Genomic DNA, 12,786 nt, shown 5'->3' on the forward strand with positions numbered 1-12,786 from the left:
TTATTCTGATCAAACCCAGGAGGAGACTAGATTCTCAGATCCCGTCCAACCCTGCTCGCTCCTTTCCCTCACCTCTTCTTTACATGTGTCTGCCATGTTGCTGGGATCTGCAGGGGGTGAGATTGCAGGTGAAGGGGGATGGCAGGGAAAGCCGGTCCATGTGTTCATCCGTTGGTCGGCATTTTGATTCATTTGTTGATTCTTCCATTCTCCGTTAGTGAACAGCACATACTTCCTGTGCTCAGAGCCAGGTTGACACTGGTAATCGGGCAGTAGACAAGACAAAGTCCCTGTCACTGAGAAACTTTCGTGGGGCTCAGATGACAAATGAAGGGACAGTTAAACCTGCTCCCTAATTTCAAGGTTGGGTGAAAGCTCATACGAATAAACATGTGATGTAGTAAGAGTCAGAGAGCAAAGGCGCATGTGCTGTTTTAGGAAGGAACCCCGAGAAGGAAACAGTTGAGTAAAGACCCGAATGAGGAGGGGACAGAGCTCAGACATCCCAGGCAACCAGGGGCTTCCATTGCGGTGTTTGCCGACCCTCTTCCTTATTGCTAGGGCTCAGGAGAAGATAGATTGTCATAGCAAGTCAATGTCTGGGGACCACGCCAAGACACTCTTAGGACTGAAACAGTGGCAGTGCAGAGAGTGAAGCAGATTGCTCATTTGGGGATCTTGAGCTTTGAGATCTGGGAAGATGTGGCTGTTGACTCTAGCTCACAGCCTCCTGTCTCCTTGCTCCCAGAGAGCACTGTGAAAGCAGATGAGAGTGGACATTCAAGCTTCACCCTCTTGTCCCTCTGGCAGTCCTCCTAGGGTTGTGTCATGTAGCAACAAGAGGAATTTCAGAGCTAGTGCCTACTAAGTGGCAGCTGGAGGGGCCTTGCCATCTTGGGTGAGACACACAACTGAGGATGGAGCTGGGTGTGGGTGTCTCTGTCAGTGGTGTAGTGAAATTGCTTGGTGAGGCTTTTCCATCCATTGTCTTTCCAGAGAAGAAGCAGTGAACTCTATGTTGGGGACTGGTCAGTATTGCCCTTCTGCTGGGTATAAATGTGAGCTGTCTGAGAAGCAGGAACAGGGCAACCCCATAAATACCAAGAAAGAACAGCCCCCAGTGGAGTGTTTGCACGATCCCTGCCTGAAGAGGCACAGGCAGCAGAGGTCACAGCACTGAGAACGTGAGACCAAGCACAGTAACCATGTTCAGGCTGATAGGAGTGGTGGGTTGGCTTCCTGGTCCACCCATGGAGGAAGAGTTCTAGGGACCAGTTGGCGGAGAGGTAAAAACCCGGAGAGACATGCCTGCCAGCATGGCTGAGAAGAGGCTCTGTGGACAAAAGAACTGTACCCTTAGCATTTAGTGACCTCTTCCCTGGTCTAATAAACGTCCCTGGTTATGATCATTGCCTGTGCGTCGGGGTGAGCACTGCAGTGGATCTTTGAGACTAGCAGAGAAGTAGAGGGTCATGGAGGGCCTGCGAGTGTCAGCAATGATGGAGCAGGCTGCGGGGTGGATGCACGGCTGATTCCTGCTTCACAGGAACCATCCTTCTCCAAACTAAGCTGGTTTTCTATTCTCCTAGTTGTAGCCAGCAGAGCTCAGAGATGGTTCCCATCCTGTATTCTCCATGTCATCAGAAAAATGAGGAAGATATGGGTAACCCAGCCCCATGAAGAGGCTCCCCAAATGAGGAATACATTGTTGTTAGGTGAAGTTTGGTCACTTCTGATTCCTAGCAATCCTGTACAGCAGAGTCAAACACTGCCCACTCCTGTCATATGTGGGGTCTCTCCCAGAAAACTGGACCGTTTTTTAAAAGCTATGTATTTAATTTTTTTTTTTTTTACAAAACAACCTTTTCACTGTCAAAGTACTCTCCATTGTACTTAATTTGTCAAATTTGTGATTCCATTCTTGGAAAAAAATTTTCAGGCTCATCCTCTTGGATGGCTGACCGAATCCCTCTTGGTGTTTTGTTATTGTCTTCATCCCTTCTATATCCTGATATCGCTGTCCTTTCGTGTCCCTCTGCATTCCTGGAAACAAAACGTTCACATGGAGCGAGGTTGGGTGAGTAAGGTGCATGGGGAAAGAGAGGCATGCTCTTTTTTGTCAGAAACTGGCTTATTGAGCTGGCTGCGTGAGCAGGTGCATTGTTGTCGTGGGAAAACCAGTCCCATCTGTCACAAATCAGGCCTTTTTTGTCATACGCTGTTACGCAACCTTTTCAGAACCTCTAAATAGAAAGCTTTTTTAACACTCTGACCTGATGGAATGAACTTCAAATGCACTGTGAGTCGATATTTTTTTCCAATTGGGAAGTTGCTGGACTTCCAAAACGAGGTTTGTCGTCAATCAACATTTCATCTTTTTTTGAAACAAGCAAAGCACTTGTACACTTGAGTTTTTCCCATAGCACTGTCCTTGTAATCTGTGTTCAACATCACAACAGTTTCTGTGGCATATCTCCTGAGCAGAGAAAAAATTTCACAGACACACACTGTTCTCTTAAATTGGCCATCACAAGAAAATGAGGTTTGAGCAAAACTGCTTTTACAAATGAACTGTGACCAGAGAGAAACTTCCCAGTCGATGTCAGTGGGTGCACTGACTCAGAGTGAGTTTCTTGATGCTTGCCTGGTGGGAAAAGTGCATAATGTGAAGGCCTTTTCTCCTTTTTTTGAGTGGGGGTACCCCCTTGCATATAAGAACAAACATAAGAACAGTGAAATCTGGTGACTTTCAAAATAGCTTGTATTCTATGCCAGTGCACTGGAAAGATTCTTCTTTTTGCACCTTGTTAGATTTGTTATCTTTGTGTATTATACAGACTACTCATCAAGCACCGAGCCTCAAACTTGGACGCAGAATGGTGGGTTATGTATGGACCTTGGGAGCAGGAGGGGAGAATTTCCTTAACCTGGACATACCTTTAGTCCTTTCAGATCACTATCAGTGTTCTCTCTCCTCTACTTTCCAGGTTTTACAGGAAGCCAGAGTGCACGCACAATGTTGGGGAACTACTCTAGTGCCACTGAATTTTATCTCGTTGGCTTCCCTGGCTCCCGCCAGCTACGCTACAGCCTATTTGCCACCTTCTTGTTCCTCTACTCAGTGACGCTAATGGGAAACTCTGTAATCATCACTATTGTGTGTGTTGATAAGCGTCTGCAGTCTCCCATGTACTTCTTCCTCAGCCACCTCTCTGTGCTGGAGATCCTGATCACATCCATTATTGTCCCTGTGATGCTCTGGGGGCTGCTGCTTCCTGGGATGCTGAGATTATCTCTGAGTGTCTGTGTGGCCCAGCTCTTCTTGAACCTCTCTCTGGGGACCTCAGAGTTTTTGCTAGTAGGAGCGATGGCTGTGGACCGCTACGTGGCTGTGTGTAACCCTCTGAGGTACGGCATCATCATGAACAGTCAAACCTGCAACTGGGTGGTGATTGGATCGTGGGTATTTGGGTTCTTTTCTGAAATCTGGCCCGTCTACGCCACCTTCCATTTCACCTACTGCAAATCCAATGTGGTGAATAATTTTTTCTGTGACCGAGGACAATTGCTCAAACTGTCCTGTGACAACACCCAGTTCACTGAATTTGTCCTCTTTTTAATGGCCATTGTCATCATCGCTGGCTCGTTGATTCCGACAATCATCTCCTACACCTACATCATCACCACTGTCCTCAAGATCCCTTCAGCCTCCGGTCGCAGGAAAGCCTTCTCCACCTGCGCCTCCCACTTCACCTTTGTCATCATTGGCTATGGAAGCTGCTTCTTTCTCTACGTGAAGCCCAACCAAACGCAGGCGGCTGAGTACAACAGGACCGTTTCCCTGATGGTTACTGTGGTGACCCCCTTCCTCAACCCTTTCATCTTCACCCTCCGGAATGACAAAGTCATAGAAGCCCTGCGGGATGGCGTGAAACGCTGCTGCCACCTCATCCACAAGTAGCCCTTCCCTAGGGCAGTTTTATGAAGGCAATAGTGATTGTGCATTGTAGAACATTCTGGGAATTCTTTACTTGTCATCTTGCGCTTCATTGTTGTAAGAGTCTGTGTTCCTGAGGATGATGGAACTACGGCAAAGGGAAAATGCAGAGTAATACTCCAGAGGTAGTGCACCAAACTCCGCCCTCTGTCATGGAGTCGATGCTAGCTAAGGTTCTACCACTCATGGCCTTTGTTATTTTGCTGTAGAAAGGCCTGCTTTCTTCTTCTTATTTTATTATCATTATTAGATGCATGAATATATATAGAAGAATAAGCCTTAAATATTGCTGTAGACTCATAAGAACTGCTATTAAACAAGAATATTTCAGCGTGAAGATGCAATTTCTCCACATATCTCCCATCTGGGTCAACACAGCTCTGAACATATTTTCTCTCCAATGAGCTTCGTGGTGCTGTGGTTTCGGCTTTGGGTTGCTCACTGCATGGTTCAAACCTCGCTGCTGCTCCGTGGGAGAAGGAGGAGGCTGTCTGCGCTAGTGAACACCTGGAAACCCTGTACAGGGTTGCTATGGGTTGGAATGGACTCGGCGGCAGTGCGTTTGGTTTGGGGTGGGACCCTTGTGTGAAGGTTGATTCTGGACCCTCGATTACAGCAGTGCAGACGTCTCGAGGGACTGTCCTTGTGCTTCTTTAAATGCTCCTTGAGTTCTGAGGACTGAAATCAGCGCAAGGGGAAAGATCCCGTCTTGGGGTTGTTGGGCAAAGTTTCCTCGTGCAGTTCTCCGAGGACAGCGCTTGGTGCTGATGAAGAATGCGCAGGCGCACTTCTGTCGGGGAAGCAAAGTTCCTCGGTGAAACTCCCTGGCCGTGTTCAAATCTCTTGAAATTCTTCATGAGACCCCCTCTTGATTGACCTGTCATTCAAGACAACCCACTGAAGTCACCCCGTTGGGCTCCCTGGGGACAATCTGCACCATCTCCTGAGTCGAACTCTGCCTTGAATGGAACTGGCCCAGCAGATACCCCAAGAAACCACTGTTGTGATTAGACCTTCTGTTGAAGGCACCACAATGAGACTAAGACAAGTGTGTTACCCAGAGACCTTGTCCTGCAGACCTTCCAGGATCCCAGAGACCTTGTTTACACATATTTTGTTTGGAATGAACCCATTTATATGTGAACTAGAGCCCTAGAAACAATATCGTTTGATACCTTCATTTATGTGTATGTTTGTGTGTACATTTTATGTTCTCCAAACAGTTTATGTACTCTTCTCAAGCGATAATAAATTTCAGAATTATTTGTTATCGACTTTCCTCCAAATGCATGCAAACATTGCACTGCACCATGAAGTGTTGCCTGGTATCGTACCTTATTTATGATCATTGCTGTATTTGAATCCATCGGTTCTCTTATTGTATCAATCCATCTCACTGAGGGTTGCCGTCATGCTTATCGGTGTCTTCTTTACCAAATATGAAAACGGCATCTCACAATAAAACATTTAGGTATTAAATACAAAAAAACGTGAGTGATATTTAGACCTTCTTTGACTGCAGTAGTCAGTGGCCACTGGACTTAGATTCTTGGGTCATCTTCCCACACATTTCCCCTGGCCTCATGAGCTCTGGTTATATGACCCTCCTGTGCCTCTCCTGGCCTATGTCTCATGCTTTAACATATTTCTGGATTTTTTGACCCCAGGTCCTGTTGCCACAGCACCTACATGGGATGGAAGAAATGCTTTGGTGAGAGACACACTGGTCTCAGCTGGTTCTACTGCTGCCATCCCAGAACCAACGTGGGCTGTGAAGCTGCTGTGCCAGAAACTGAGTGGACAGGGGAGAGCTGACCGTGATGTCCCTGAGTTGAGGGGGATGCTATGCTTCCTGCCTGTCCCACAGTCTGAAACACCATATTGGCCTTGGCCACCTCCTTGTTCCCTTTGTTCACCACCTCTCCTGCCCATTTTCTTTCTGGACTCATGAGTCTCTCTTTTGCTTTGCTTCTAGTTCCCAGCTTTGATTCTGGGTTCCCCCTTTACCTCACCTCTGATAACCCCTCAAATTTACCACATTATTATCCCGCTTTCAAAGCACTGCCCCAATGTTTCCTGGTCGGAATTGTCTGACCTCTTCCCTCCCCATGATCAGCCATAATTTGTCTCCAGTAAGTGGATTCATTTCTTATGCCAAAAGCAGCACTTTGTAGGGGGAAAACATTGACAATGCAATGGAATCTCCATTTATACTTGGTTAAACGAAGCATATTTCATTCATACAACGAGATGGTATGCATTTGTTTAAAAAGTGGAGAAATTTTATAATGGTTAGGAGAGGTCTTCAGTCCTTTACCAGCTGGAGGAAATAAGTGACAAAATCAAAAGACACATGGGCACATCAGCTTCCACAAACCTGAAACCAGAAAAACTAGATGGTGCCCCACTACCACTACCAGCTGCTCTGAAGGGGATCACATTAGAATAAATGGGAGAAACAAATACGGAGCAGAATCAAGCTTATCTGTTGGACAGAGACTGGGGGAACTCCAAGTCTATGGCTGTTAGTTTTCTTTCAGGTCTGAAGTGTAACTCACCCCCTTGTTAGAATAATCAACCATTTACAATAAGGGGCAGTGTTCAGTTAAGGACAAGAGGTTAGGAAAGGAGGAAAAGAAACAGGAAACACTGGGAGGAAGTGAGATAAATGATGGTACGTTGAAGGGATCAGAATGTGTGTACACTGAAGAATGCTAAACCTATGAATTGCTCAATAAACCTTTCCCTAACTCACAATTAATACATAAAAGTATCTCGATTACTCAGAAAAATTACCAAGTTTTAGCGTTGAGGGAGAAAAGCAAAATGCAAGACACTAAGTTTCGCAGGGCACCTTTTATGTAAGAAAGAGATAAGACTGAGTACGGATTCATGCTTGCTTCTGGAGAGTAACAGGAAGCCAGTTAATTGTCAGTGTGTGGTCGTGAGAGGTGGGAAGATGGAGTGGGGGAGGGGGAAGGACTTTGATGGTTAATTGTCATTAGGCTCCAGGTCATGGGAAACCCAATGAACAACAAAGAGAATGTCCTGCTACAGCCTCACAGTTGTTATGTTTTAGCCCATTATTGCAGCCACTGGTCTTCCTTTTAAAACAAGTTTATTTGCTGAGTCCCTCCGTGGCAGTTACATAATTTCACGTCAATTTGAAGATATATAAAAGTGTAGGGGTGGAGTCTAGCTTGTCAATCAGGTCACAGCCTGATGATGCCTCCTTGTGGGCGTGGCCTTCTCATGAGCAGGGTCCTGGGAACCTCCCTTTCTCTCTGCCTTTACCTTCCTGCTGGCACACCTTGATTGCTGCCAGAGCCCCATGATTGGGTCCACAGGACTTTGCACCCACCGGCATATGATCTTTCTGCATTCTTGCATGCGGCTCTGTGAGTCTGAAGAGGGACTTATGGACTAGTGCAGGCTTATGGACTTGACTTGGTCTGGGCTGGGATGTTTTCTCGATGTATATTTAGTTGTTGACATAAAGCTCTTTCTAACACGTACGTGAGTGTCACTGAAGTTGCTTCTCTAGTCAACCTGGCCTCCCACTCTCCTTTACCAAGCATGACGGCCTTATCCAGGGACTGATCTCTCCTGGTAACATGTCCAAACTACATAAGGAAATTCTCACCATGCTTGTTCTAAGGAGCAACCTGACTGTCCTTCACAGACAGATTGGCTTGTTCTTCTGGCAGCGCATGGCATATCCTCAGGGCTCATGCCAGCACCATCATTCAAATGAATCCTTCTTCTCCATGCAGCCTTCCTCTTTCCCACCTTTCACATTCATATGAGGTGCTTGAAAATACCATGGCTGGGCCCGGCACACCTGAGTTCTCAAGGGACAAGAGCCCGTATGTGGCAGACTTGCCCAATGTAACAAAGTGACTTAATTTCTGGATGGCGGCTCCCCTGAGCATTGATCATAGATTCCAAGTAAAATGAAATTTTTGGCAACTTCAGCCTTTTATATCGTCACAATGCCTGTTGTTTCACCTGCATGTTTGTTTATATTGACGTGTAATCCATACTGAAGGCCATATTCTTTGATCTTCATCAACAAGTGCTTAAAATCCTCTTCACTTTCAGCAAGCAAGATGGTGTCATCTGAATATCACAGGTTGTTCATGACTTTTCCTCTTATCTCGATGCCACAATCTTTCAATTTCTCAATTTGTTTGCTCAGCCTACATATTGACTGTTTTGTGAAGGCATACGACCTTGATGCATGCCATTCCTGGTTTTAAGCCACGAAGTATCCCCTTACTTTTTTTCTAGCAACTGCCTTTGGGCTGTGTACAGATTCTGCAGTAGCACAGTGTTAAGTATTCTGGAATTCCCGTTCTTAGAAATGTCAGCCATAATTTGTTACGCTCCACATAGTTGAATGCCTTTGCAAAGGCAATAACACAAATAAACACCTTTAAATATTCTTTTTATCATTTAAACCATGTGTATACATTGCCCATACAAAGATATGTCTCATGAAATGTACTGACTCCCACCTCTTTTAATAATCCAGGAATATCTGTTTTATTTACAGATATCCCCCCATTTTGTTCTTAAGAATTATCTTGGTTAAACTCAACTATAGATTAAAAAAATCATTTTATTGGGGGCTTATACAACTCTTATCACAATCCATCCATCCATCCATGTATCAAGCACATTTGTACATTTGTGGCCATCATCATTCTCAAAACATTTGCTTTCTACTTGAGCCCCTGGTATCAGCTCCTCATTTTTCCCTTTCCCCCATGGACCCTTGATAATTTATAAATTATTATTTTTTCATGTCTTACACTGTTCAATGTCTCCCATTGCCCACTTTTCTGCTGACCATCCCCCAGGGAGGGGGTTATATGTAGATACTTGTAATCGGTTCCCCCTTTCTGCCCACCTTCCTTCCAACTATTGATTCTTTCGTGTAATTTTAGAACCCAGATCTCAAGTTTTGAACAAATGGATTTGGAACCTTCGTTGGAGTTTCATAGATTTCACTGACAACTTTGGCAAGAACACACATTTTTGTTATACTGAGGTATTCTTCCTATGAAATTGTAACTGTCGCTTTATTTAAACCTTTTAAAAAGTCAGTTTGTAATGTCTTTCCTAAATATTGTCCATTTCTTCTGTCTTATTTATGCTTGCTGGTCTTGTAGTTTTTATTGCTATTATGAATGGTAATTTTTCTATTCTATTTTATAATTGATGATTACCATTTATTTGAACATTGTTTATTTTGATCCATATCTTGCAAAATTGTATAAATTGTAATAGTTCAGTCATTTTTCATAGATTTCCAATGTAGAAGTCATACTATCTGGGGAAAATAAGAAATTTGTAATATATATATATATCTTATTTGTGAATTGTGTGAAGGTTATTATTAAATACTTTTATTGGGGGCTCTTACATCTCTTGTAACAATTCATACATTCATCCATTGTGTCAAGCACATTTGCACTTTGTGAACATTATCATTTTCAAAACATTTTCTTTCTTCTTGATCCCTTGATATAAGCTCCTCATTTTTCCCATTCCCTCCCCCTCACCCTCCCTCCCTTCTGTACTTTTGATAAGTTATAGATTATTATTTTCATATCTTATATCGTCCTCTGTTGCCCTTCACCCACTTTCCATTGTTTGTCCCCATGGAAGGGGGTTATATGTTGATCCTTATGATTTATTCCCCCTCCCCCCCACCCTTCCCTAATCCTCCTGGTGTCTCTATTCTCATTGTTGGCCCTGAGGGGGTTATCTGTCCTGGATTCCCTGTGTTTCGGGCTCTTATCTGTAGCAGTGTGCATGCTCTGGTCTAATCCAATTTGTAAGGTACAACTGAGGTCATGATAGTGGGAGGGTAGGAATCATTAAAGAACTAGAAGAAAGTTGTGTGTTTCATTGGTGCTATACCGCACCCTGACTGGCTCATCATTTCTCTGTGACCCATCCATAAGGGGTTTTCCAGGTGTCCAGAGATGGGCTTTGGGTCTCTACTCAATGCCGCCCCCCTCCTTTCACATCGAGTATGATTTTGTTCTGGGTCTTAGATGAGTGATACCTGATCCCATCAACACATCATGATGACACAGGCTGGGGTGCTTCTTCCATGTGGACTTTGTTGCTTCTCAGCTAGATGGCCTCTTGTTTATCGTCAAGCCTTTAATACCCCAGATGCTATATCTTTGGATAGCCAGACACCATCAGCTTTCTTCACCACATTTGTTTATGCAATCATTTTGTCTTCAGAGATTGTGTTGGGAAGGTGAGCATCACAGAATGGTGATTATTAGAACAAAATGTTCTTATGTTGAGGGAGTACTTGAGTCAAGGCCCAATGTCCATCTGCAATCTTAATTCTTAACATATAGATATAAGTACATAGATCTATTCCCCTCTTGTTATATATAAATATATTTACATATATACATGCCTGTATTTAGATCTCTATAAATGTCCTTTGCCTCCTGGTTCTTTCCTCTATTTCCTTTTATTTTCCTATTCTCCCACCATCATATTCAACCTTCATTCAGATTTAGTAATTCCTTGCTACTACATTGCCCTTGATTAAGTCCCACTAGGCATGTGTGAAGGTTTATAGAACTGATCAGTTTTCCATCCAACAATTCATGCGCATCTTGTTTCATGTCATTGATTCCAATCCCCACAATGTAATATCACTTATCCAAATTCCTTGTGTTTCCTTCTTTCTTAGCCCTTCTGAACTTGGTTGTTGGGTGATTACTGCCCCTTTGATCTCATATGTTTGATGGTTCTAAGATGTGCCTGCCTCCATAGTGTTATTAGTCTCTGTAGAGACTTGTCTACTGTTTGGCTGAACACAGCCAAGAGGATGAGTCTCCAGACCTGAACGGACACTTAGGGTTGCAGTTTTGGTTCTGCTAATCTCTATCAGTCCTGGAAACCTGATCTTTTAAAAAAAATAATAATTTTGTGTTTTGTTTCACATTTTTCTCCCACCCCACCCAGGACTTTATAATGTGCTGTGGCAGCCAGTAGTAGCTGTGCCCTTGTTCTCAGAGTTACAGAGGCTGATGTCCATTGTATGGGCCACCGGTCTACTGGTCTAACAGTCTCTGTTGTCTTTCATTTTCTAGACCCTTCTGTCCTCCGGACAGGGAAAGACCAATAGGTACACCTTGGATGGACATTCGCCAACTTAGATGGCTGCTCCTGAGCTTTGAAGACCCAAGATGCTGCTCGCCAATGTAGGATATAGAACGGTGTCTTTGCGAACTACGTCATGCCGATCGAGCTTGGTATCCCTGAGGCTTTGGTCCCCATCCTCTAAAGCTATAGACTCATTTCAAGGTGTTTGACTGTGTTCAACATGCCTTCATAACATCTTCCCCTGTATCCTCCACCATTTTACTGTATATATTTTCAGCAAATGTAAATTCACATATACAAATATCTCCTTTCAAAGCTCTCTCTCCATAGTGGGCATACTCCCACACCTGACTTTCCATGTTGTACTCTTTCCAACGTCAGTCTGATCCTTCAGACTACCTGCACATAGCCCTTACCTGAGACTCTGTTCTGGAGAGGACCTAGAAAACAGATGGCCAGGATGGGATTCTGGACCTGGACACCTCCCTGGTCAGGTGGCAGTAAAGATCCTGGGTGGCCCGGTGGGAGGTGAGTCCCTTTGACATGCAACCGTGTCTTGATTGCTCTGTGATTCCCAAGGTCTAGGAAGAACTGAATAGCACCTGGTGGCACAGTGCTTAAGCAACCCAGTCGTTAACTGAAAGGTTGGTCGCTTCACAGGGGAAAGATGCACCAGTCTCCTTCTCTAAATGGCTTAAACCTTGGACACCCTGTAAGGAAGTTCCACTCTGTCTTATAGGATCTCTGCGAGTCGGCAACAACTCCTGACAAAGAGTCTTTTGGTTTGGAAGGAATTGAGCTTCAGAAGAAAGGTGCAGCGCTGGTACCATAGGTTTGACTCTGTGGGAGCAGAAGCTGAGGCGGACTTTAGGGCATCAGATACGTATCAGTAATCAACCTTTACCAGCCAGGGACACAAGATGTCTTCTAGTCCTGTTCCCTGTCCCTCCTGCCTATGAACTCCAGAGGAATGCTTGTGGTGGCACTTTTCATGGTAGCAAAGACTCACAGTAACCCAGTGGATCATCACCAGGAAGAGTCATGACTTATTCCCAGGATGGCATATGACACTGATCACAATGATCGAGTCTCCATCACATCGATGCATCTTTTAATATGAAGTGGAAAAAGAAGGTCCTCAGAGGATCTTTATAGAAAAATACCCTTCTGTAAAGATAAAAACGATACAGACACAAAAAGTGAGGTAGAGAGGAATAAAAAGAAAAGCAATTGTATGGTGAACACAGGGTTCCGATTGGGGCTACTTGAACTGAGTCTAGGAGAAGATCATACAGGTAAATAAGTTATTGTAAAAATATGTTTCCCACAGGGAATCCAGGGCAGATGATCCCTCCAGCACCCGTGGTGTGAGTGGCGATACTGGGAGGATGGAGGGAGGGTGGGGTAGAAAGGGGGGACTGATTACAAGGATCCACTTATAACCTCCTCCCTGGGGGATGGACAACAGAAAAGGGGGTGAAGGGAGACGTTTGACAGTGCAAGATATGACAAAATAATAATTTATAAATTATCAAGGGTTCATGTGGGAGGGGGGAAAGGTGAAGGAGGTGGAAAATGAGGAGCTGATGCCAGGGGCTTAAGTGGAGAGAAAATGCTTTTAGAATGATGAAGACAATGAATGT

At 44.4% G+C, this 12,786-nt stretch overlaps 1 protein-coding gene across 1 annotated transcript; it reads left to right on the top strand.

Annotated features, from left to right (window-relative positions):
* Window positions 1–3,016: 3,016 nt before the first annotated feature.
* Window positions 3,017–3,961, top strand: LOC142456221 (olfactory receptor 9A4-like). The gene has a single exon (XM_075557414.1). It carries the CDS (start codon window positions 3,017–3,019, stop codon window positions 3,959–3,961), a length of 945 nt encoding a protein of 314 aa, XP_075413529.1.
* The last annotated feature ends 8,825 nt before the right edge of the window (window positions 3,962–12,786 follow it).

The sequence above is a fragment of the Tenrec ecaudatus genome, chromosome 9, assembly GCF_050624435.1.
Source record: "Tenrec ecaudatus isolate mTenEca1 chromosome 9, mTenEca1.hap1, whole genome shotgun sequence".
In the NCBI taxonomy this organism is placed as follows: Eukaryota; Metazoa; Chordata; class Mammalia; order Afrosoricida; family Tenrecidae; genus Tenrec; species Tenrec ecaudatus.

What these genes read in the sequence shown, in the direction of transcription:
- LOC142456221 (XM_075557414.1), top strand. Translation starts at nt 3,017, where the DNA reads ATGTTGGGGAACTACTCTAGTGCCACTGAATTTTATCTCGTTGGCTTC.